Source organism: Microcaecilia unicolor, chromosome 3 (genome assembly GCF_901765095.1).
Source record: "Microcaecilia unicolor chromosome 3, aMicUni1.1, whole genome shotgun sequence".
NCBI classification, from domain to species: domain Eukaryota; kingdom Metazoa; phylum Chordata; class Amphibia; order Gymnophiona; family Siphonopidae; genus Microcaecilia; species Microcaecilia unicolor.
The window spans coordinates 264,765,274-264,792,093 of record NC_044033.1 but is presented as its reverse complement, the minus strand read 5'-3'; the positions used below and the strand labels follow the sequence as shown (position 1 = coordinate 264,792,093).

At 44.9% G+C, this 26,820-nt stretch overlaps 1 protein-coding gene across 4 annotated transcripts in view; it reads left to right on the top strand.

The window, feature by feature from the left end:
• KATNA1 (katanin catalytic subunit A1) overlaps nt 1–25,071 on the top strand; it is a 210,729-nt gene extending 185,658 nt beyond the window's left edge. For all 4 annotated transcript variants that reach the window (XM_030198056.1, XM_030198054.1, XM_030198057.1 and 1 more), the window contains 2 exons: nt 5,094–5,220; nt 24,714–25,071. In XM_030198056.1, the coding sequence (XP_030053916.1) occupies nt 5,094–5,220; nt 24,714–24,912 (326 nt within the window). In that variant the 3' untranslated portion in view covers nt 24,913–25,071. The remainder of the gene's footprint in view (nt 1–5,093; nt 5,221–24,713) is intronic.
• The last annotated feature ends 1,749 nt before the right edge of the window (nt 25,072–26,820 follow it).

Genomic DNA, 26,820 nt, shown 5'->3' with positions numbered 1-26,820 from the left:
TCCTCATACGTCTTGTAACACAAATCCCGTACCATTCTCATAGCTTTTCTTTGCAACGCTTCAATTCTTTTTACATCCTTAGCAAGATACGGCCTCCAGAACTGAACACAATACTCCAGGTGGGGCCTCACCAATAACTTATACAGGGGCATTAAAACCTCTTTTCTTCTGCTGGTCACTCCCCTCTCTATACAGCCTAGCAACCTTCTACTTACGGTCACCGCCTTGTCACACTGTTTCGTTGCCTTCAGATCCTCAGATACTATCACCCCAAGATCCCTCTCCCCGTCGGTACTTATCAGATTCTCCCCGCCTAACACATACATCTCCCGTGGATTTCTACTCCCTAAGTGCATCACTTTGCATTTCTTCGCATTGAATTTTAATTGCCAAAACACGACCCATCTTGGTGTTCGGTCCGCAAGATATAAGCTAAGTTCTTCTGAAATATGAGGAAATATCGTATACATGGAGATTTAAATGTTAGAAGATTCAGTCAAGAACAAAAGCTCCAAAACAATGCACCAACAGCCACAGATGTATCATGAACTGATGAGACTAGGCAAATCACAGGTTAGTCCACGTGAAAAGAGTCACCACCGATGGTCCACACCATGGTTGGCCAATGATCCGTGAAATTGCAAATGGGACAGTCAAGCTTCCATATCAAGCACCAATAAGGTGATACATGCGTGGGATAAACATAAAGGAATCCTGTTCAGAAGGAATGGATCCTCAGCCGAGATTGGGTGGCAGAGCCGGTGGTGGGAGGCAGGGCTGGTGGTTGAGAGGCGGGGATAGTGCTGGACAGACTTATACGGTCTGTGCCAGAGCCGGTGGTGGGAGGCGGGACTGGTGGTTGGGAGGCGGGGATAGCGCTGGGCAGACTTTTACGGTCTGTGCCAGAGCCGGTGGTGGGAGGTGGGGCTGGTGGTTGGGAGGCAGGGATAGTGCTGGGCAGACTTATATGGTCTGTGCCCTGAAGAGGACAGGTACAAATCAAGGTAGGTTATACACAAAAATAAGTTTATCTTGTTGGGCAGACTGGATGGACCGTGCAGGTCTTTTTCTGCCGTCATCTACTATGTTACTATGTTTCTGTCATTATGCCAGCACTGACGTCAGGCTTACTGGTCTGTATTTTCCCAGATCACCCCTGAAAACTTAAAAAAAAAATTTTTGACGTTATATTGGCCACCTTCCAGTCTTCAGGTACAGACCATTTTAATGACAGGTTACAGATCACGAATAGGTCAGAAATTTCATGTTTGAGTTATTTATTTGATTTACTACTCTTTTTAACTTGTCAGTTTGGCTCAGTACATCATCCATAAATGTTTTGCATTGTACCAAAATATCTATCAGGTTCACCAAGATTTGTTTCAGTTAGCCTATGTTGTCACCCTTGAAAACCATTTCTGGCACAAGTAGATCTTACATCCTCTTCAGTAAAGACTGAAACAAAGAATTCATTGTCTTTCCGCTATGGCCTTGTCCTCCCTGAGTGCCCCTTTTATACCTTGATGATCTAATGGTTCCACTGATTCCCTCACAGGCTTTCTGCTTCTGATATACTTGAATAAGTTATTACTATGAGTTTTTGCCCCATGGCAAGTTTCTCTTCAAAATTCTCTTTTAGCCTTTTTTTTTATCAATGCTTTACATCTAACTTACCAGTGCTTATGCTGCTGCTTGTTTTCTTCATTTGGATCCTTTTTCCATTTTTTTAATGTTTTTGTGGCTTTTATAGTCTTTCACTTAACCATGCTGGCTGTCTTTTAAATACATAGAATACATCTGATCTGAGCTTCCAAAATGGTATTTTTAAAGAAGCTGTATCTGGTGCATCCAAAACAAATAGCATCTGCTGAATATCATCTACATCTAATCTATTTATTTAAAAAATGCCCAGTTTTAAAATAGACTCCAATGGGTACATAGAGATATTAACATAAAAGGGCCAAACCCTGTGGAATCTTGGAAAGTCAGAGGTGTCCTATCTGAGACAGCCTCAATCTCATCTCACTGTTGACAACTCTGCAGCAGAAGAAATCTAGTCTAAAACTGTCCTTCACATCCAGTATTTTCAGCCAGTGTAACAAGATATCATGTAGTGAGGTTTCAAGGGCTGAGGACATATTGAAAGACCACTAAGTATAAGAACATACTGGGTCAGACCAATGGTCCATCTAGCCCACTATCCTGTTTTCCAAACAGTGGCCAAGCCAGGTCACAAGTACCTGGCAGAAACCCAAATCATGGCAACATTCCATACTACAAATTCCAGGGCAAGCAGTTGCTTCCCATGTCTGCCTCAATAGCAGACTATGGACTTTTCCTCCAGGAATTTGTTCCTTTTTTAAACCCAGATACGCTAACCGCTGTTACCACATCCTCCGGCAGAGAGTTCCAGAGCTTAACTATTCATTGAGTGAAAATATATTTCCTCCTATTTGTTTTAAAAGTACTTCCATGTAACTTCCTCGAGTGTCCCCTAGTCTTCGTACTTTTGGAACTAGTAAAAAATCGATTTACTTCTACTTGTTCTACTCCACTCAGGATTTTGTAGACCTCAATCATATCTCCCCACATCTGTCTGTTTTCCAAGCTGAAGAGCCCTAACCTCTAGCATTTCCTCATACAAGAGGAGTTCCATCCCCTTTATCGTTTTGGTTGCTCGTCTTTGAACCTTTTCTAATTCTGCAATATCTTTTTTGAGATACGACGACCAGAACTGATCGCAGTACTCAGATGAGGACGTACCATGGAGCAATACAAAGTCATTATAATGTTTTCAGTCTTATTCACCATCCCTTTCCTAATAATTCCTAGCATCCTATTTGCTTTTTGGCCGCTGGTCCACACTGAGCAGAAGATTTTAGCGTATTATCTACAGTGACACCCAGATCTTTTTCTTGAGCGCTGACCACTAAGGTGGACCCTAGTATCAGGTAACAATGATTCGGATTATTCTGTCAAATTTGCATCACCTTGCATTTGTCCACATTAAATTTCATCTGCTTCTTGGATGCCCAGTCTTCCAATTTCCTAAGGTCTTCCTGCAGTATTTCACAGTCCGCACGTGTTTTAACAACCTTGAATAGTTTTGTATCATTTGCAAATTTGATCACCTCACTCGTCATTTCGATTTCCATATCATTTATAAATATGTTAAGTAGCACCAGTCCCAGTACAGATCCCTGCGGCACTTCACTGTTCACCCTCCTCCATTGAGAGAAATGACCATTTAACCCTACTCTCTATTTTTTGTCCAATAACCAATTCCTAATCCACACCAGAACCTTGCTTCCTATCCCATGACTCTTTAATTTTCTCAGGAGTCTCTCATGAGGAACTTTATCAAAAGCTTTTTAAAAATCTAGATACACTACATCAACCAGCTCACCTTTATCCACATGTTTATTCACGCCTTCAAAGAAATGAAGCAAATTGGTGAGGCAAGACTTCCCTTGGCTGAACCCAGGCTGACTCTGTCCCATTAAACCATGTTTGGCTACTTGTTCTGTAATTCTATTCTTTATAATAGTTTCCACTATTTTGCCTGGCACTGACATCAGGCTTACTGGTCTATAATTTCCCAGATTACCCTTAGAACCCTTAAAAATCTGCGTCAAATTGGCCACCCTCCAATCTTCAGGTACTACGGATGATTTTAACAACAGGTTACATATTACTAACAGCAGATTAGCAATTTCATGCTTGAGTTCTTTGAATACCCTTTGTATGCCATTTGGTCCAGGTGATTTACTACTCTTTAATTTGCCAATTTGGCTCAGTACATCTTCCAGGTTCCTCTGCATCATCACCCTTGAAAACAAATTCTAGTACAGGCAGATCTTTTACATCTTCCATAAAGACCGAAGCAAAGAATTCATTCAGTTTCTCTGCTATGGCCTTGTTCTCCCTGAGCACCCCTTTTGCTCCTTCGTGATCTAACGGTCCCACAGATTCCCTCGCAGGCTCTCCTTGAATCCAGCCTATGGCAAATGCTATCCAACAGTGAGATCAAAAGCATTTCAATAGTATGAAAAGAAAAATAAAATTCAGAATGGATCATGTGAGAGAAAAAGTAAATTAAAAAAAAACTGGATACCCTCATACAGTAAAACGTGTGATTGAGCAGGCTGAGTGAGGTACAGATGCTGCCAAACCATAGTATAAAGTAGAACTTTCTATTGGGTTGTGCATCAGTTATATACCAAGGTCTGTCCTTTATGACAGGCCTGGTACTCGGGAACAAACATAATCCTTTTGTAACTCAGTTTCAATACAAAGGGAATGGTTCCTGCCAAGCTACACTGAGTCCACATGTACATAGGAGTATCACTTTAAAGGCCATCATTTAACAGACAAGGAAGAGCCTGGTTTCTGTTAAGCTACAAGATCAGTAATGCATGATATTCAGTTGAGAACTTTCTACCATGGCCACTCTTCTGGTTCATTATTCTGAACTTGTGGAAGTCTACAATGAATGGCTGTTTCTTCGTGCTCTAGGTTTTTACCTCCCCCTGACTGGACCATGCCCTCCTGGCAAAGCAGTGTACTGTAGAGCTAGAACTCTGTTAAGGTGACCCTATGAGGGAATGTACTTAAGGGGGAACCTGATTTGTTCTTGTTCTACACAGGCCATTAAAGCATGCTAGTCACTATTAGATCTTAACAAAAAAAAATGATAGACATGTAATCGTAGTACTGCCTTGCCATGATACTTCTTTAAGGACTGAGTTTCCATTTTGCTTATTTTTTTTTTAAACAAAAATCAAATCAGAGAAGAAGGATGCTCTAAAATAAATAGGTACATTAGCAGTTTACATCTTGCCCTGGTAACAAATGTTTGTCTGGATTCCAAGTTAGTGAACTGTCAATATAGCGTGGTGGTTAGCATAAAAAGGTGCCAAATAGGACCTATTGAATTTGTTACATGACTTATGATATGATGCTGAGTAAATTACTTAACATCCAGTTTTATGCACTCAGATTTCAGATTGCAAGCTCTTGAGGAGGGATTTTATCAACGGCTTTATCTTGTACATTGCCAGAGAGTTAATTTTTTTTAAATCTCTTATTCCTAGCAAAAGGAAGGGAGGAGCTATTGCGAATCAATCTACGAGAGCTAGAACTGGCTAATGATGTTGACCTTGAAACCATAGCAGAAAATATGGAAGGATACTCAGGTGCAGACATCACCAACGTGTGCAGGTATGTTGTAGATGCAAGTCATCTTAGAGGCCAAAATTTGTTCAAGGCTCTCTTAAAATGTGGATTCTTTTGTTTAATTACTCTTTCTCCGAGGACAAGCAGGCTGCTTGTTCTCACAATTGGGTGACGTCCGACTGCAGCCCCAGGATCGGAAGATCTTCCTAGCAACAAGTTTTGCTAGCCCCCGCGTGTACATGCGTGACCGTCTTTCCGCCCGCAGCACAAACGTGCCCCTCAGTCTCTTTTTTTTCCGCAGCTCGGATCGGCTGTTTACAGTCGGTCTGTGCCCCAGAGAGGCCCCCGCTGCGTTTTTTCGCCGCTTGTCGGTGTTCTTGATGAGTTCGCTCGTCTTTTTCTTTGTTTTCGAAAAAAAAAAAAAAAAGTTAGTTTTCCTGTAGTTTTTAAGGTTTTTTCCTCTAAGTTTCCTTTCTTTTTCGGTAGCGGCCATTTTGGCCGCCCGTACGGGTTTTCTCCCTTTTTTGGTGCTTTTTCGGCATCATCGCGGACTTTGACCTCGCTGGCACGATTTCTGCCCATGTCCTCAAAGCCTACCAGCGGGTTCAAGAAGTGCACGCGATGCAACCGGACCATCTCGCTGACTGACAGACACGTTTCGTGTCTTCAGTGTTTGGGAGCGGGTCATTGTCCCAACGCCTGCACGCTGTGTCTTCAGCTCAAGAAGAGGACCCAGGCGGCGAGATTGGCTCAGTGGGACTTGCTGTTCGGAACCAGGTCCGGTCCTTCGACGTCGACAGAGCCATCGGTACCAAGGTCATCGCCGTTATCGATGTTGGCATCGGAGGGTGCATCGACGTCAGGAGTGCAGGTGATGGCTGTCCAGAGATCCCATGCTGGTAGCAGTGAGCCATCGAGTGGGTCTCCACCTGCCTCGAGGGCTCCTGCTTTACAGGCCCCCCGGGACCGACCACCTTCGGACCCGGCCCCGAGGAGACGTTTGGATTCCACGGGCGGTACCGCTGGCGTGGTTCGCGCAAAGGCGAAGAAGCATCGTCATCTTCCCATCACAGTACCGAGAGCTCCGGGATACCGAGGGAGTCGGCACCCGAGAAGCGTCGACGCCGAGAGGATTGCTCACCCTCTATACAAGAGGTGTCTATGCACTGTGCTCCAGACAACCTGGTGCCGCCTCCTCGCTCCAGACAGGCTCTGACATCGTTGCCGGTACCGGCCCCACAGCCTTGCTCGACAGCCACTCTGGACGAGCGCCTCGAGGCCATCCTTCCAGGTATCCTGGAAAGGCTGCTGCGTTCATCTGATCTGGTACCAGGGGTGCTTGCGCCTCCGGTACCGTCGAGAGATGCAGCAGCTGGCTCCCTGCCCGTGGTGCGGCACTGGCGTCCGCTGCCATTCAAGTTGACTCCCCGTCGACGTCGCTGGAGGGAGCTTCGTCGCCGCTGGAGTCTTCTTCTCGACACCACCATCGAGGACCTAGTTCCTCCGCGTCGAGACGGGCTCGGCTTCGGACTGAAGTTTGTGACTTGTGTCCGATACCGAAGGTGAGGCCTCGTGGGAGGCAGAGGAAGACTCAAGATACTTCTCTGACGAGGAGTCTTGTGGTCTCCCTTCTGAACCCACTCCTTCCCCAGAGAGAAAGCTTTTCTCCCCCTGAGAGTCTGTCTTTCTCTTCATTTGTCCGGGAAATGTGTACGGCCATTCCCTTCCCAGTGGCTACTGAGGACGAGCCCAGGGCTGAGATGTTCGAGGTCCTGGACTATCCTTCGCCATCTAAGGAGTCGTCCTCGGTTCCCCTTCATAATGTCCTGAAACAGACATTGATGGCGAACTGGACGAAACTCTTAAGTAATCCCACTATCCCTAAAAAGATTGAGTCCCAGTATCGGATCCACGGGGACCCAGAGTTGATGAAGACCCAGTTGCCTCATGACTCTCGAGTTGTGGATCAGGCTCTCAAAAAAGTCAAGAGTACTAGAGAGTACGCCTCGGCGCCCCCGTGGTGGGAGTCTAGGACTCTAGACTCTTTTGGGAGGAAGGCTTACCATTCTGCTATGCGCGTGTCCAAGATTCAGTCGTACCAGCTCTACATGATCATCCACTTGCGGAACAATGTGAGGCAGCTGACGGACTTGGTCGATAAGCTCCCGTCGGAGCAGGCCAAGCCTTTTCAGGAGGTGGTCAGGCAGCTGAAGGCGTGTTGAAAATTCCTGTCCAGGGGTGTTTACGACACTTTTGATGTTGTGTCCAGGGCTGCTGCTCAAGGTATAGTGATGCGCAGACTCCTCATGGCTGCGTGCCTCTGACCTGGAGAATAGAGTCCAGCAGCGGATTGCGGATGCTCCTTGCCGGGGGGATAAAATTTTTGGTGAGCGCATTGAACAGGTGGTAGAATAGCTCCACCAGCGGACACCGCATTCGACAAGCTCTCCCACCGGACGCCTTCAGCATCTACCTCTTCAGGTAGACGTTTTTACGGGGGAAGAAGGAGTGTGCCCTATGGTTCTAATAGGCGTAGGTACAATCCACCTTCTCTCCAGCCTGCTCAGGCTAAGCCCCAGCGCGCTCGTTCACGTCAACAGCGTGCGCCTCCTCAGGTCCATGCAGCTCCCCAGCAAAAGCAAGGGACGGGCTTTTGACTGGCTCCAGGCGAGCATAGCCGAGAGAAAAGTGTCTGTGCCCGGATGATCTGCCGGTCGGGGGGAGGTTAAAGTTTTTTCACCAAAGGGGTGGCCTCTTGTAACCGACCGGTGGGTTCTACAAATAGTCCGGCAAGGATACTCCCTCAATTTGATCTCCAAACCTCCAAATTGCCCACCGGGAGCTCAGTCCTTCAGCTTCCAGCACAAGCAGGTACTTGCAGAGGAACTCTCTGCCCTTCTCAGAGCCAATGCGGTCGAGCCCGTGCCACCGGGGCAGGAAGGGCTGGGATTCTAGTCCAGGTACTTCCTTGTGGAAAAGAAAACGGGGGATGCGTCCCATTCTAGATCTAAGGGCCCTGAACAAATATCTGGTCCGAGAAAAGTTCAGGATGTTTTCCCTGGGCACCCTTCTTTCCATGGTTCAGAAAAACGATTGGCTATGCTCTCTGGACTTAAAGGATTCTTATACTCGCATCCAGATACTTCCAGCTCACAGACAGTATCTTCGATTCCGTCTGGGAACACAGTATTTTTCAGTACTGTGTGCTACCATTTGGTCTCGCCTCTGCGCCCAGGGTGTTCACAAAATGCCTGGTGGTTGTAGCGGCGTCTCTAAGCAGGCTGGGAGTGCATGTGTTCCCTTATCTCAACAATTGGCTGGTAAAGAACACCTCAAAGGTAGGAGCTCTACAGTCCATGCAGATGGCTATTCAACTCCTGGAGCTACTAGGGTTTGTGATAAATTATCCAAAGTCCCACCTTCTTCCAGTACAAAGACTCGAATTTTGTAGGAGCTTTGCTAGACTCTCAGACTGCTCATATGCCTACCTTCCCGAGATGAGGACAGACAATCTTCTGTCCCTTGTTTCCTGGGTACGAGCGTCTCAGCAGATCACAGCTCAGCAGATGTTGAGATTGCTCGGCCACATGGCCTCCACAGTTCATGTGACTCCCATGGCCCGTCTTCACAGGCGATCCGCTTAGTGGACCCTAGCTTCCCAGTGGTTTCAGGCTGCGGGAAATCTAGAGGACATGATCCAACTGTCCACAAGTTTTCTCACCTCCTTTCATTGGTGGACAGTTCGCTCCAATTTGACCCTGGGACGTCCTTTTCAAATTCCTCAGCCGCAAAAAGAGCTGACGACGGATGCGTCTCTCCTGGGGTGGGGAGCTCATGTTGATGGGCTTCACACTCAAGGGAGTTGGTTCCTCCAGGAAACAAGTTTTCAGATCAATCTCCTGGAGTTGCGAGCGGTCTGGAACGCACTAAAGGCTTTCAGAGATCGGCTGTCTCATCAAATTATTCAAATTCAGACAGACAATCAGGTTCCTATGTACTACATCAACAAGCAGGGGGGACACCAGATCTCGCCCCCTGTGTCAGGAAGCCGTCAGGATGTGGCTTTGGGCTCGCCAGCATGGCATATTTCTCCAAGCCACGTATCTGGCAGACGTAAACAACAGTCTGGCCGACAGGTTGAGCAGGATAATGCAACCTCACGAGTGGTCTCTCAACGAGAGTAGTACGCAAGATCTTTCAAGCGTGGGGCACCCCCTTGGTAGATCTTTTTGCCACTCAGATCAACCACATGGTCCCTCAGTTCTGTTCCAGACGTCAGGCCCATGGCAGACTAGCGTCGGATGCCTTTCTCCTTCATTGGGGGAAGGGCCTTCTGTACGCATTTCCTCCCATACCCTTGGTAGGGAAAACTTTGCTGCAACTGAAGCTGGATCGTGGAACCATGATTCTGATCGCTCCCTTCTGGTCGCGTCAGATGTGGTTCCCTCTTCTTCTGGAGTTGTCCTCCGAAGAACCGTGGAGATTGGAGTGTTTTCCAACCCTCATAACTCAGAACGAGGGGGCCCTTCTGCATCCCAACCTCCAGTCCCTGGCTCTCACGGCCTGGATGTTGAGAGCGTAGACTTTGCCTCCTTGGGTCTTTCTGAGGGTGTCTCTCGAGTCTTGCTTGCTTCCAGAAAAGATTCCACGAAGAGGTGTTATTCTTTCAAGTGGAAGAGGTTTGCCGTCTGGTGTGACAGCAGAGCCCTAGAACCTCGTTCTTGTCCTACACAGACCCTGCTTGAATACCTTCTGCACTTTTCCGAGTCTGTTCTCAAGACTAACTCTGTAAGAGTTCATCTTAGCGCAATTAGTGCTTTTCATTATCGTGTAGAGGGTAAGCCTATCTCGGGACAGCCTTTAGTTGTTCGCTTCATGAGAGGTTTGCTTTTGTCAAAGCCCCCTGTCAAGCCTCCTACAGTGTCATGGGATCTCAATGTCGTTCTCACCTAGCTGATGAAATCTCCTTTTGAGCCACTGAATTCTTGCCATCTGAAGTACTTGACCTGGAAGGTCCTTTTCTTGGTGGCAGTTACTTCAGCTCGCAGAGTCAGTGAGCTTCATGCCTTATACGAAATTTCATCATAATAGAGTAGTCCTCCGCACTCGCCCTAAGTTCTTGCTGAAGGTGGTGTCGGAGTTCCATCTGAACCAGTCAATTGTCTTGCCAACATTCTTTCCCCGTCCTCATACCCGCCCTGCGGAACGTCAGTTGCACACATTGGACTGCAAGCGAGCATTGGCCTTCCATATGGAGCGGACAAGCCCACACAGACAGTCCGCCCAGTTGTTTGTTTCTTTTGACCCCAATAGAAGGGGAGTGGCTGTCAGGAAGCGCACCATCTCAAATTGGCTAGCAGATTGCATTTCCTTCACTTATGCCCAAGTTGGGCTGACTCTTGAGGGTCATGTCACGGCTCATAGTGTTCGAGCCATGGCAGCGTCAGTGGCCCACTTGAAGTCAGCCACTATTGAGGAAATTTGCAAGGCTGCGACGTGGTCTTCTGTCCACACATTCACATCTCAATTCTGCCTACAGCAGGATACCCGACGCGACAGTCGGTTTGGGCAGTCGGTGCTGCAGAATCTGTTTGGGGTTTAGAATCCAACTCCACCCCCCTAGGCCCATTTTTATTCTGTTCCAGGCTGCACTCTCAGCTGTTTCTATTTAGGTCAATCTCAGTTATGTCCTCGCCGTTGCGAGTACCAATTGACCAATTTTTGTTTTGAGTGAGCCTGGGGGCTAGGGATACCCCAATCGTGAGAACAAGCAGCCTGCTTGTCCTCGGAGAAAGCGAGGTTACTAACCTGTAGCAGGTATTCTCCGAGGACAGCAGGCTGATTGTTCTCACAAACCCGCCCTCCTCCCCTTTGGAGTTGTGTCTTCCCTTGTCTTTTGCTTTCTATTTGACTGAGGGGCACGCTCGCGCTGTGGGCAGGAAGACGGTCGCGCATGCACGGTGCACATGTACACGCGGGGGCTAGCAAAACTTGTTGCTAGGAAGATCTTCCGATCCTGGGGCTGCTGTCGTATGTCACCCAATCGTGAGAACAATCAGCCTGCTTTCCTCGGAGAATACCTGCTACAGGTTAGTAACCTCGCTTATTCTGATCATGCAGCTGTAAGCAGTGTAATAAAGCTGGACTGAATTGTATTCTGTTTTCATTGACAGGATGTACAGTAGAGCTGAATTTCATGTATTTGTGAATTTCATTTGTTTCATGTTGTGTTTTATTGAGCATTGTGACCTTAGGAAATACATGGACAGATGCAAAGTGATGCACATTGGGAAGAATAATCAAAACCATAGTTATCTGATGCTAGGGTCCACTTTGAGTCAGCACATAAGAAAAAGATCTAGGTGTCTTCATAGACAATGCACTGAAATCTTCTGCTCAGTGTGTGACTTTGGCCAAAAAAGCAAACAGGATACTAGGAATTAAGAAGGGAATGGAAAATAAAACAAAGAATATTATAATGCCTCTGTATTGCTCCATGATGTGACCTCACCTTGAGTATTGCATGCAATTCTGGTTGCCATATCTAAAAAAAAAACAAGATATAGCAGAATTAGAATAGGTTCAAAGAAGGGTGACCAAAATTATATGAGGAAAGGCTAAAGAGATTAGGAGGCGTATTTTCAAAGCATTGTAACCTATGGAACTTTGTAAGTCTGAGTGCTTTGAAAATGAGCCCCTAGGGCTCTTCAGCTTGGAAAAGAAATGGCTGAGTGGGAGATATGATAGAGGTCTACAAAATCCTGACTGGTGTAAAGCGGGTAAAAGTGAATTGATTTTTTTTACTCTTTCAAAAAGTAGAAAACCTAGGGGAACGTTCAATGACGTTACATTGTAATGCTTTTAAACAAATAGGAGGAATTTTTTTTTCACTCAATGAATAGGTAAGCTCTGGAACTCATTCCTGAAGAATGTGGTTCGAGTGGTTAGCATATCTGAGTTTTAAAAAACGGTTTGGAAAAGTCCATAGTCTACTATTGATATAGATATGGGAAAGCCACTGCTTATCACTGGTATCAGTACCATGAATCTTGCTACTATCTGGTATTCTGCCAGGTACTTGTGACTTGAATTGGCCTCGTTAGAAGCAGGTTCTCTAAGGACAAGCAGGCTGAATAATCCTCACAATTGGGTTGGCGATCCGCGCTGGCCTGGGAACCAGCATTTAAAATAGCAAAAATGTTGGCTGAAGCCTTCAAGCGTGTCCAACTGCGCGTGTGCCAAGTGCCTGCCCAACCGCTGCACGGCCGTGCTCCTCAGTTGCATTTTTTTTCTGCGTGAGGAGCGGCAGCTGTTTACTCTGGCTCCACTTCTTCGCCTGGGAGAGCCTTCAGTGCAGTTTTCGCAGTTCATTGTATTTTTCTCCCCCTTCTTTCTTTTTCTTTTAGTTTAAAAAAAAAAAAAAAAGAGAGAGTTCCTTTTATTTCTTAGCTTTACTTTTGGCCCGCATCAAGTTTCCTTTTATTTTTAGTCGTGGCCATCCTTAGGCTTGCTCAGCCAGGCTTTTTTCCTCTTTTTGTCCTTCATTTTTGGCACAATCGCATCTTTTGATTTGGCTAGGGCAGTCTTCCCTTCCATGTCATCGAAGACTCCCAGTGGCTTCAAACGCTGTTCTCGGTGCAACCAAACCGTCTCAGGCACTGTTACCCATTCGTGGTGTATCCAGTGCCTTGGGCCCGACCATAGCCCAGCCCGTTGTGCCCTTTGCCTTCATATGAAGAAAAGGACTCAGCTGGCTCAAAAAGCCCCTAGAGAAAAACTTTTGGGAGGCTAGTTCTGGTCCTTCGAAGTCGGCATCAACGTCAACATCGACAGAGGCATTGGCGTCGGGAGTGGAGGTAGGCGTGTCTGCTGAGAGACCTCGACACACTGGGAGCAGTGAGGCATCGAGTGGGTCTCCACCCGCCTTGTGGCCTCCTGCTATGCAGGCCCCCCGGGATCGTCCATCGTCGGACCCAACCCCGAGGAGATGTAGGGATTCGACGTTCTCGTTGGCAAAGGTGCATCGAGCAAAGGCTAAGAAGCACTGACACCGTTGTCCCTCAACACATGGTGCCGGGAGCTCTGGGGCGCTGAGGACTTCGGCACCCGAGAAGCGCCGATGCCGGGAGGACTGCTCCCCCTCCATACAAGAGGTGCCGACGCGTCGATCTCCCAGCAGTCCAGTTCCTGCTCCCAAACCCCAGGCAGCTGTGCCACCGAGTGCTCCACCGGGCCCACAGCCTTTTCCGATGGCGGCTCTTGACGAGCGAAGCCGGGCCTTGCTTCCAGAGCTTCTGGAAGGACTGCTGCATCACATTAAATTGGCGTCGGGGGTGCTTGCTCCTACTTGACGCCTGCTGCAGCTATCTAGCCCGCCACCTGCGGTGGGGTCTCCGAGCTCTTCGCCGCTTGGGGCTCCGGTGTCGGCTGGCACCCAGGTCAACTCCTCATTGACGTTGATGGAGGAAACTTTGCCGCAGTCCATGCGGGGGTCGGCTCCTCAACATCGCCATCGAGACCACGGGTCTTCTGCGTCAAGGCATGTTCGATCTTGGAAGTCACTGAGGGAAGTGCTCTCCGACACCAAGGAAGAATGCTCGTGGGAATTGGAGGAAGATCTCAGGTACTTCTCAGATGAGTCCTTTGGGATTCCCTCTGAACCTTCCCGTCCACCTGAAAGGAGACTGTGTCTTCCTGAGAGCCTCTCCTTTTCATCTTTTGTGCGGGAAATGGCTCAGGCCATTCCATTTCCCGTAGGCGTGGAGGACGAGCCCAGGGCTGAGGTTCTCGAGATCCTGGACTACACCTCTCCACCTAAAGAGGCAGTGACAGCTCCTTTGCATAAGGTACTTCGGGAAGTCCTTATGTGAAACTGGGCATTCCCTTGGTCTGGCCCCGTGATCCCTAAGAAGACAGATTCTCAGTATCAGATCCATAGTGAACCTGGGTTGATGAGGTCTCAGTTACCCCACAACTCCATGGTGGTGGACTCTGCCCTCAAAAGAGCCAAGAGTTCTAGAGACTATGCTTCATCACCCCCAGGCAGAGAAGCTAGGACCTTGGACTCTTTTGGGAGGAAAATGTATCAGGCCGCTATGCTCGCTATCCATATACAGTGGTGGAAATAAGTATTTGATCCCTTGCTGATTTTGTAAGTTTGCCCACTGACAAAGACATGAGCAGCCCATAATTGAAGGGTAGGTTATTGGTAACAGTGAGAGATAGCACATCACAAATTAAATCCGGAAAATCACATTGTGGAAAGTATATGAATTTATTTGCATTCTGCAGAGGGAAATAAGTATTTAATCCCTCTGGCAAACAAGACCTAATACTTGGTGGCAAAACCCTTGTTGGCAAGCACAGCGGTCAGACGTCTTCTGTAGTTGATGATGAGGTTTGCACACATGTCAGGAGGAATTTTGGTCCACTCCTCTTTGCAGATCATCTCTAAATCATTAAGAGTTCTGGGCTGTCGCTTGGCAACTCGCAGCTTCAGCTCCCTCCATAAGTTTTCAATGGGATTAAGGTCTGGTGACTGGCTAGGCCACTCCATGACCCTAATGTGCTTCTTCCTGAGCCACTCCTTTGTTGCCTTGGCTGTATGTTTTGGGTCATTGTCGTGCTGGAAGACCCAGCCACGACCCATTTTAAGGCCCTGGCGGAGGGAAGGAGGTTGTCACTCAGAATTGTACGGTACATGGCCCCATCCATTCTCCCATTGATGCGGTGAAGTAGTCCTGTGCCCTTAGCAGAGAAACACCCCCAAAACATAACATTTCCACCTCCATGCTTGACAGTGGGGACGGTGTTCTTTGGGTCATAGGCAGCATTTCTCTTCCTCTAAACACGGCGAGTTGAGTTCATGCCAAAGAGCTCAATTTTTGTCTCATCTGACCACAGCACCTTCTCCCAATCACTCTCGGCATCATCCAGGTGTTCACTGGCAAACTTCAGACGGGCCGTCACATGTGCCTTCCGGAGCAGGGGGACCTTGCGGGCACTGCAGGATTGCAATCCGTTATGTCGTAATGTGTTACCAATGGTTTTCGTGGTGACAGTGGTCCCAGCTGCCTTGAGATCATTGACAAGTTCCCCCCTTGTAGTTGTAGGCTGATTTCTAACCTTCCTCATGATCAAGGATACCCCACGAGGTGAGATTTTGCGTGGAGCCCCAGATCTTTGTCGATTGACAGTCATTTTGTACTTCTTCCATTTTCTTACTATGGCACCAACAGTTGTCTCCTTCTCGCCCAGCGTCTTACTGATGGTTTTGTAGCCCATTCCAGCCTTGTGCAGGTGTATGATCTTGTCCCTGACATCCTTAGACAGCTCCTTGCTCTTGGCCATTTTGTAGAGGTTAGAGTCTGACTGATTCACTGAGTCTGTGGACAGGTGTCTTTCATACAGGTGACCATTGCCGACAGCTGTCTGTCATGCAGGTAACGAGTTGATTTGGAGCATCTACCTGGTCTGTAGGGGCCAGATCTCTTACTGGTTGGTGGGGGATCAAATACTTATTTCCCTCTGCAGAATGCAAATAAATTCATATACTTTCCACAATGTGATTTTCCGGATTTAATTTGTGATGTGCTATCTCTCACTGTTACCAATAACCTACCCTTCAATTATGGGCTGCTCATGTCTTTGTCAGTGGGCAAACTTACAAAATCAGCAAGGGATCAAATACTTATTTCCACCACTGTACAATCATACCAGCTCTTCACGAGAATCCACTTGCAGAACTTGGTGTGGCAGCTGTCTAGTTTGGTCAATGCCCTTCCTCAGGAGCAGGCTGAACCTTTTTGCCAGCTGGTCAAGCAGCAGAAGGCGTGTCGTAAATTTCTGGCCAGGGGCACATACGACACTTTTGATGTAGCATCCAGGATCTCTGCTCAAGTTATAGCAATGTGCAAACTCTCATGGCTGCGTGTTTCTGACCTGGATCATTCGGTCCAGCAGAGGATAGCAGATGTTCCTTGCCAGGGGGATCATCTTTTTGGAGAGAAGGGGGATCATCTTTTTGGAGAGAAGGGGAAAGATCTAGTTGGCCAGATCAAGAAGCACACAGATGCTATGGCTTCTTGCTACCACCTCCTCTACTAGGAGATTTTTTGGTGGGCTACGGAGTACTCCCTATTCCTATTCCAGGCATAGGTATACTCCAGCGTCTCGCCAGCCTACTCAGGCTCAACCCCAGCGCGCTCATTCCCATCAACAGTGGGCGCCCAAGGCCCCTACTGCTCCCCAGCAAAAGCAGGAGACGGGTTGTTGACTGGCCCCTGGAAAGCATAGCCACAATAAAAGTGACTGTGCCAGACAACTTGCCGGTCGGGGGGAGGTTAATGTTTGTTCACCAAAGGTGGCCTCTCATAACCTCCGACTGGTGGGTTCTTCAAATAGTCCGGTTAAGATACACCCTCAATCTGGAATCCAAACCTCCAAATTGCCCACCCAGAGCCCATTTGTTCAGCTCTCAGCACAGGCAGGTACTTGCAGAGGATCTCTCCGCCTTCCTGAAGACCCATGCAGTTGAACCCGTTCCACCAGGGGAAGAAGGGATGGGATTCTATTCCATTTACTTCCTCGTGCAAAAAGAAAACAAGGGGGATGCGTCCCATCCTAGACATAAGGGCCCTGAACAAATTCCTGGTTCGAGAAAAGTTCAGGATGGTTTCCCTGGGCACCCTTATTCCCATGATTCCTGAAAACGTTTGGGTATGCTCTCTGGACTGAAAGGACGCTTACACTCATATCCCGATACTTCCAGCTCACAGGAAGTATCTTCGATTTTGGCTGGAAATGTAGCACTTTCAGTACCGCGTACTACCTTTGGCCTAGTGTCAGCTCCCAGAGTATTCACAAAATGCTTGCAGACTGGGAGTGCATGTGTTCCCTTATCGCGACGATTGGCTGGTGACGAGCACCTCGGAGGACGGTGCTCTGGAGTCCATGTGGAAGACTATTCAGGTGCTGGAACTACTAGGGTTCATAATAAATTATCCCAAGTCACATCTCACAAATCCCCAGACTACGAACCACAGAGGCATTTTCTTGCCATCCAGTATTGCGTCCCTCTCTAGGAGAGATGCCCCTTTGTTCCCTCCCCATAAATTTACTCACCTCTGAGGTCTGATTAACCTACCTTGTAGTTATTAGTCTTCTTCTCCTGGTTTTGCATAGAGGAACCACATTATTCTGTATCCAGTCTTCTTGGTTAATTCCTGGCTAAAGAAATGTTTAAAAGGTCAGATACACCTAGACTGCCCCAACTTGACATTTCGTCCTTTAGATTGTAAGCTCCTTTGAGCAGGGACCGTCCTTCTTTGTTAATTTGTACAGCGCTGCGTAACCCTAGTAGCGCTCTAGAAATGTTAAGTAGTAGTAGTATAGTGGAGACACCAGAGCTTTCCTAAGTTCCTTAAGTACCCTAGGATATTTCCTGTTCAACTTCATCTTTCTTTTATTTTATTAAGTATTTATATACCTAAGCGGTTTACAATTTTCTTTTTCAGGTACTGATACTCTCCCACATTAGGGATGCCTCCACACTACCTCAGGCCACTTCTTACCGCTGCTTAGTAAAAGGGGCCCTAAGTGACGTGCCTAGGGTCACACAGAGCTGCAGAGGCAATTGAACCTAGTTCTGCAGGATCTCAACCCACTGCTGACCATTAGGCAGCAGAAGGAATTGAACCCGGCTCCCCAGAGCGACAACCCGCTGCACTAACCATTAGACCACTCCTTTTTTTGCTAGCTGCTCACAAACAATCTTCAGAAAATCTTTCTAGGTCTACCTCCCTTCCATTCTTTTTTTTTTTCTTCTCTCCATGAGGTCTATTCCTGGTACTTAATCTGTGAATGCAGAGCAGAAATTGTTTAAGAATTTTTGATGTATTCTTATCAGCCTCTACATTTAATTCCCTTCACCCATAAATCTTCAGGGTCACTTTTGTACTCATCTTGACACTAACACCTGAAAGAAACTATTGTCCTCTATTTTACCATATTGGTAATTTTTTTTTCATTTGCATCTTTACCAGCCTCCCTTAGCTTCTCCAGATAGTATGCCTTCCTCTTTCTGTGATCTCTTGTACTTACAAAGGTTTACTTCTTTTTTTTTCTTTCTTTCTTTTCAGCTTCTACTTTAACCATAGTTACTACTTTCTTTTCTTTTTTTTCCACTTTCCTATCCAAAAGGTTTGTAGCCCTTAATATTTCCTTTCAGTTTTGCCTACCACTTTTCTACTTCCTTAGATGTCCCATTCTGCTTATGACTTCTTGAGCTATTTCCCCATCTTGAAAGTTATTTTTCCTGAAAACTAGAAACTCACTCTTTTGAATGAATCAAATCCACCCATGCAAATGATCACCCACACCAGCATTAGAAATACTCTCCCTATTCAAAAGCACTAAGTACCACCCCCTTCCCACGTATATATCGTTTCAGTTGCTCGGACAAGTCTCCCTGTAGAGAACGCAAGGTCTCCCTAGGTCTAGATGACACTGCAGCTGGGATATTCCAGTCAACATCCAGCAAATAAATAACCTGTCCAGTAGCATTTCCCCTTTTATAGCAATATTGTGAATGTCTTGAGTTAAATTTTCATCCTTCTGTGAGGGAGAGGTCTGTTTATTAAACTAATTTGACTGTTCCTTTTCCTTTAGCAGGATTAACCTAGAGTTTTTCCTCCTTCAGTTCTGTGGCTTTAATACTTTTCATGTGTAGTGCCGGTCCTCTTTCTTCCTATCTTGTCTGTCCTGAATAGATTATAGCGTGAGATAACTTTCTCAGTCATGGTTCTCTGTGTACCACCTCCACAGCTGTCATCTAAGTTAGCTGCTTCCATCACAGCACCTGATTCCAGAAATGTATTATCCATGCTATGGGCATAAGATGATGTCCTTCTATGTCCAGAAATCTTCCATATTATGGGTATTAGATGGTACCTTTTTTCCCCCTCACCTGTGTAATTATTTAATGTTTTATTCACCTATCCTCAACAATCCTACTGTAAAGTTGTCCTCAGTAGGTTAGCTAGTCTGTTACATAAGCTAGTTCTCCCCTTCTTTGAAAGATGGACACCATCATTGCTCAGCAGTCCTTGAAAAATCATCCTATAATCTGGGAAGCTATAACGGTCTCTGACGCCATCCATGCAGCCATACATTCATCTCCAGGATGTGAGTTTATCAGACTTAACCTTTAACCTTGATAGGAAAGACTGAAGAGAACTCCACCTGTATACCTATATGCTTCACCACCTCTTCCATTGCCACTAAGTTGCTTTTGATACTTCCTGATGGGGATCTAGCCAGGATAATTTGTACCAATGTGGATGAGCAGCACAGGATGATAATAGATTTAACCCATTAGTGCCCAATTTTCCCATATATGGGAACATTGGGCACTAATAGGTTAATGAGTCTTGACAAACCATCTGTAATGTCTCAGATCTTAGTACCAAACAGCATACCTCCCGAAACATCATGTCTGATTGGCAGATAGATTGCCTGTATAGCACTGAGAAGGGAGTCACCGGCCATTCCGGGAATAACATGTGTAGAATGTTTGTACGTTTGGGAGCTTGCCAGGTGCCCTTGGCCTGGATTGGCCGCTGTTGTGGACAGGATGCTGGGCTTGATGGACCCTTGGTCTTTTCCCAGTGTGGCATTACTTATGTACTTATGTACATTGCTGAACCTGCAACTTTGGTTTTTTGAGACATTCAACAATGGCTGAAAATGGAGTGTTTGGTCATTTGGGAAGATCCCAAGCTTATTCCTGGATTGAAGTTAGGGCAGATGCTTTGGAAACTACCTGGTCATCCTTACATTCTTTATCTTGTTCTGCAAATTGAATGCCCAGGCCAGGAAAGAAGCTGCTATCAGGGCACCATCCCCAATGGCAGAATATGTTCCCTTCTGCCTAGTCTGAAGAGCCTTGGATACTTCCTATGCATCTTGGCTGGTCTAGCAGGATTGTAAGGAAGGAGAAGCTTATTCTTACCTGTTGTTTTCCTTTCCTGTTATTTTCCTTTCCTTTCTTTGAATCATGTTAGAGCAGTTCAGAAGCTACTGGGGACGTCCAAGGCTGTAGGCAGTTTGTTTCTTAAATTCAGATGTATTTTAGTTGAAGGTCAAATGTTTTCTAAAAGCTTTTTCTTTGAATGGGCAATTGATCAGCGATGCTTGACTTTTTACCTCTTTATGGTTTGGTATCCTTTCAAAGGAGTTTGTTTTGAGATTTTGAATTTTTGATTCCATGGAGTTACTTTGGATGTGTTTGCCTTTTTAAAGCTTTGACATTGTCTGTTTAAATCTGTTTATTGGTATAACATAGAAAACAAGAACCATACAGATCACATCTGCTAATACTCGATCCACCAACCTCTCTCAGGTGGTTATATGATTATTTCAATTATGTAGTTGCACAGTTTACAACCTCAAACTATATAAAACCTCAACATGTAACCTGTATTTAGTATTTCAGTCTCTATTCCTTTACCCTCCCTAGCCCTCCCGCCCTCCATTTTTCCTTTAACAACCCTTCCGGTAGATGAGTGCCCAGACATATATAATGAAAGAAAAAAGAAAAAGGGGAGGAGGGGAAGTATATAAGTATTGCCATACTGGGAAAGACCAAAGGTCCATCAAGTCCAGCATCCTGTTTCCAACAGTGGCCAATCCAGGTCACAAATACCTGGCAAGATCCCCAAAAAGTACAAAACATTTTATACTGCTTATCCCAGAAATAGTGGATTTTCCCCAAGTCCATATAATAATGGTCTGTGGACTTTTCCTTTAGGAAGCCGGCCAAACCTTTTTAAAACTCCGCTAAGCTAACCTCCTTTACCACATTCTCTGGCAACAAATTCAAGTTTAATTACACGAGTGAAGAAAAATTTTCTCCGATTTGTTTTAAATTTACTACTTTGTAGCTTCATCGCATGCCCCCTAGTCCTAGTATTTTTGGAAAGCGTAAACAGACGCTTTACATCTACCCGTTCAACTCCACTCATTATTTTATAGACCTCTATCATATCTCCCCTCAGCCGCCGTTTCTCCAAACTGAAGAGCCCTAGCCGCTTTAGCCTTTCCTCATAGGGAATCATCCCATCCCTTTTATCATTTTCGTCGCCCTTCTCTGCACCTTTTCTAATTCCACTATATCTTTTTTGAGATGCGGCGACCAGAATTGAACACAATATTCGAGGTGTGATCGCACCATGGAGCGATACAAAGGCATTATTACATCCTCATTTTTGTTTTCCATTCCTTTCCTAATAATACCTAACATTCTATTTGCTTTCTTAGCCACAGCAGCACACTGAGCAGAAGGTTTCAACGTATCATCAACGACGACGCCTAGATCCCTTGCTTGGTCCGTGACTCCTAACATGGAACCTTGCATGACTTAGCTATAATTTGGGTTCCTCTTTCCCACATGCATCACTTTGCACTTGCTCACATTAAACATCATCTGCCATTTAGACGCCCAGTCTCGTAAGGTCCTCTTGTAATTTTTCACAATCCTCCCGTGATTTAATGACTTTGAATAACTTTGTGTCATCAACAAATTTAATTACCTCACTAGTTATTCCCATCTCTAGGTCATTTATAAATATGTTAAAAAGCAGCGGTCCCAGCACAGACCCCTGGGGAATCCCACAAACTACCCTTCTGCATTGAGAATACTGACCATTTAGCCCTACTCTGTGTTTTCTATCTTTTAACCAGTTTTTAATCCACAATAGAACACTACCTCCTATCCCATGACTCTCCAATTTCCTCTGGAGTCTTTCATGAGGTACTTTGTCAAACGCCTTCTGAAAATCCAGATACACAATATCAACCGGCTCACCTTTATCCACAGGTTTGTTCACCCCTTCAAAGAAATGTAGTAGATTGGTGAGGCAAGCTTTCCCCTCACTAAATCCATGTTGACTTTGTCTCATTAATCCATGCTTTTGAATATGCTCTGTAATTTTGTTCTTAATAATAGTCTCCACCATTTTGTCTGGCACCGATGTCAGACTCACCGGTCTATAATTTCCCAGATCTCCTCTGGAACCTTTTTAAAAAATCGGCGTTGCATTGGCCACCCTCCAATCTTCCGATATAAAGCTCGATTTTAAGGATAAATTACATATTACTAACAATAGCTCCGCAAGCTCATTTTTCAGTTCTATATCAGTACTCTGGGATGAATACCATCTGGTCTAGGAGATTTGCTACTCTTCAGTTTGTAGAACTGCCCCATTACATCCTCCAGGTTTACAGAGAATTCATTAAGTTTCTCTGACTCGTCAGCTTCAAATACCATTTCCGGCACCGGTATCCCACCCAAATCTTCCACAGTGAAGACCGAAGCAAAGAATTCATTTAATCTCTCCGCTACAGCTTTGTCTTCCCTGATCGCCCCTTTTACTCATCGGTCATCTAGCAGTCCAACCGATTCTTTTGCCGGCTTCAGTATAGTCTTAATGCCAAATGTCACAGTGTAGCAGAGGAAAGAACGAAAACCTCTAGTGGCAGACAACCCTCCCTCTAATTGGCCAAACAACAACACTGGCCCAGTAGTCACTGATTGTTTCCACCATCTTGATATCATTTTCATTAAGGATTCCCAGAAAAATCGGACAAGCTTGCAATGCCAAAGCATATGCCCCAAATAAATAAGTCTCATGATAAACTTATATAATGTCTCTTTATGTTGAATCGAGGTCATTTGCTTATGTATGTAACCAATGGATTCTTGCAACATAGTATGGGTGACCTCCGTTTCCAAATCTAGGGACCAAACAGACGCCAGCTCTTTGTATGGGATGTCTGGAGTATTGTCCTGTAGATATCTGTGGTGATAAGATAGTGGCACTCCCTGTGTTTTTCCGAAAGTGAGTGCTTCTGATAGCACCTCCTGAACATCTTCAGTTAAGTCAGTCCATTGAAGTGAGTCTACATGGTGGAAGTGCTGCGATGATCCATCTTAACTATTCCAATTATTCCAGCAGGATCCCATTACTTGTTAGTACCCGCCAAGGCAAAATATTATTTAACTTAAATCTTTATCTACACGCAGCAGGTCAAAACTAGATAGATTGTAAGCTCTGTCGAGCAGGGTCTGTCTCCTCATGTTCAAGTGTACAGCACTGCGTACGTCTAGTAGCGCTATAGAAATGACAAATAGTAGTAGTAGTAGCTTCCTCCACATTCATCTCTCTTCTTCTGAGGCGTCCTGTTTGCTGGTTACAAATTCCTTTGCTGCCTCGAACGATTGAAACGACTGCCAGTGTCCATTCACATGAACCTTCAGAGTTGCCAGGTAGGTCAACATGAAGCGACGTTGCTTCGCATGCAGTGTAGCACATAGTGGTGTAAAGCTACAATGTTTTTCTTGTAGCATTACAGAATAATCTTGGAAAATTTTAACTGGTTCTCCCATATATTTCAAGGATTCTCTTTTTAGTCGGTATCCTCTAAGTATTTCCTCCTTATGGATAAAATTATGCACTTTCACAAGTATGACTCTAGGCCGTTGTCCGCCATTTTGTCGTCTTCCCGCCCAATGGGTCCGCTCCAAACATAGTGTTCCCAGACTATCCAATAGTGCAGTTTCCTTGGCCATCCATTTTTTAAGTTCTGAAGCGAGAACTCTGTCTCCGACTGTCTCCGGAATCCCCACAATCCTCAGATTTTGGTGACGGGACCTGTTCTCTAAGTCCTTCAACTTATCTGTGTGCTGTTTGATGCTCTGCTTGAGTGCTGCTACCAAGATGGAAGTGTGTGTGGTCCGGTCCTCCAAGGACGACACTCTAGTCTTTGCCTCCTTGGTCCTTCGCGTTGTGACTGCCAAAAGTGTTTCCAATCCCAACAATCGTTCAATAACCTGACCGAACTTAGGTTCTAGTGCCTTTCATACTGCTTTTGTGATCTGTTCTAGTTGCACCTCTGTGAACAACGGTGCTGGCGATGAAAGGTCCTCAATCTTGCCTTCAGCTGTTTTCAGCTTCTCTTTCGCTTGTCTTTGTGCTTTACCGGCCATATCTCCCTGAAGTGTGCTCAAATATCTGTCCATGTGTTCATAAAGCTATCACGAAGGATTTCCAGCTCTCTCAGTGAGAGAGCTTAGGGAAATTAATAGTTTTTGGTTGCAGAGGGCTCCGGGAGAGGAAAGCGCGTCCTTATCTCCTCATGGCGTCATGTGATCCTCAGCTTTGACATAAGTGCTCTGGCTGAACTGCTCCTAATAAGTGATGTCATTGGGAAAAGTTGTGTTAATCTGTTGGCAGGGTGGCATAAACTCGTGTATCTGTATTGGTCTATCAGGTTTCAAGGAAACAAAATGAAAGTGGGAATCACTTTCTCTGTTCATAAAAGTAAACAGTTTCTTATAGGTAGCTTTCTTTGTATTTCAAAATTCTGGTTAGTTTGGATGTGCTTATTTGAAATGTTGATCCTGTCTTTGAAACTTACTTTAACAAAATTAACTTACAAGTAGATGTCTTTAAATTTACTTTAAATTTCTACATTTACAGGGATGCATCACTTATGGCTATGAGAAGACGCATAGAAGGTTTGACACCAGAAGAAATTCGGAACCTTTCTAGAGATGATATGCACATGCCTACTACCATGGAAGACTTTGAAATGGCTTTAAAAAAAGTTTCCAAGTCCGTATCAGCTGCAGACATTGAGAAATACGAGCAATGGATAGATGAGTTTGGATCATGCTAATTTTTCCCCCCTCTCTTAATGCTTAAATAGCCTGTCATCTGTCTTAAACTGTTTTAGATATTATGAATAGTATAGTGTATTGGAGCACAGAATGCTATATTTAACTTTCTATTTTTTTTTATAATGATGATTGAATTTGTAGGGAAATGGCACATTGATTCTGGGTAAATAAAAAGTATTTTTAAACATAACATTTGATAAGTTTATGACTACAGACAATTACACAGCACAATAAACATTATTCTTTTCCTTTCCACTTCCATGATCCCATATGTGCATGGTATTCTAGATGAAGTGGAATGTTTGAATACATCCTAGTTCCTGATAGATTATATGTACACCTACAGTGTAAGATGCTAGGGGATTTTTATGATTTCGTTTTTGTTGCGAAATGAACTTAAATTATGTCAAAACAATGTTAATGATGTCTTAGCTAGATTTAATTGGCATAAAGATGCTCTTTTAGAATTGATCAACAAGCAAAAAGAATTAGCACAAGTGCATGAAGACAGCCAGGTGAGTGAATTTGGCCTGAAGAATTGTAGATTTTATTAAGGGACCTGATATGGACTATGAAAATGACAATATTATAGGGGTTTTTTAATTAGCATGTTGATGGAAGAATAGTTTCTTTAAATAGCAGAACAGATTGTGAATATCAGTTTGTAGCTATAGAATTTTGTTTATTTATGTAATCTTTATGCAATTGAATGCTGGTAGGAGTCTTTATCAGTGAAGATTTCAGTTGTAATTTATTATAGTTTTTGTGATGTGTTATTTTTTCTTAGGGGGCTGTTTTGTTAAGGGGGCTATTTGTGTAGGGGCTTTTTTTGTCAAGGGTTGTTTTCTGGAAGAGGTCATTTTGTCAAGGGCTATTTTGTTAGGGTGTGAAATGTTGAGGGTTATTTTGTTACAAGGCTGTTATGTCAGGGCTATTATGACTGGGTGCCATTCTTCATATTGCAATCTGAACTATTCAAAGGATATACATGTTGTATTCTTGGATATCTAAATTCTGTTTTCACAAACAGATTAGTTTCCATATTTATAATGTCCGTTCCTGCCAACAGGTGTATTGCTGAGTGTAGATAATGTGGAAGGTGCTATTAAGTCTGATTTTTCTCTGACATTGAGATGTTTCTTTGAAACACTCATGCCCTTCTAACATGTACCAGGGTCTCCTTGGGACCTTCTGTATATCACTGGCTAATCCTAAGAATCTTTATGAGCAAACAAGATCTTGTCTGTCTCTCTCATTTAATTCATAACAAATCCACCCTATTTGCCATCTTAGCTTTGTGATATTCCCCTCTGTGTTTCTTGAGATAACCTCTTTTGTTAAACTGTTCTATCACTTCCTTGGCTTATTTATCAAATTCATCTAGATCACTACATAATCTGTCATAGAAATAGGCAATAGGGAAGATTATTTTTAAGACAGCTAGTATGGAAACTTTCATAGTGCAAAGGTTTACCTGTGGGTTGTGTAGTGAAAACTGTGTCGTTTTACTAATCAATATAACCAAAATGCTGATGAAGCTGTAGAGCATCTCAGATACGAGATTTGTAACTCTGAAGTTAACCATTGAAAAAATGTTCTAGTTTATACTACCTCTCCAAAGTACAAAAATGTTGTCAGTATATATTTTTTCCAAATACTTCTCTGCTTGAGAAGGCTGAATCTCTAGAAAGTGTTCCTCAAAGTTGGCAACATACAAATTAGTGATTTTTGGGTGCTATAGTGATACCTGTAACAGTGTCCACATAATCCGTTGGAATAATTCTTCTTGAAAACAGTAGACATACCAAACCGTTAACCATCATTTCCTTGATAGGGGTTGCCGTAAAAGCACATTCCCCTTCTTAAACGTTGACTCTTTCTTGATTCCTTCAGCCTCCTCGTTCTGT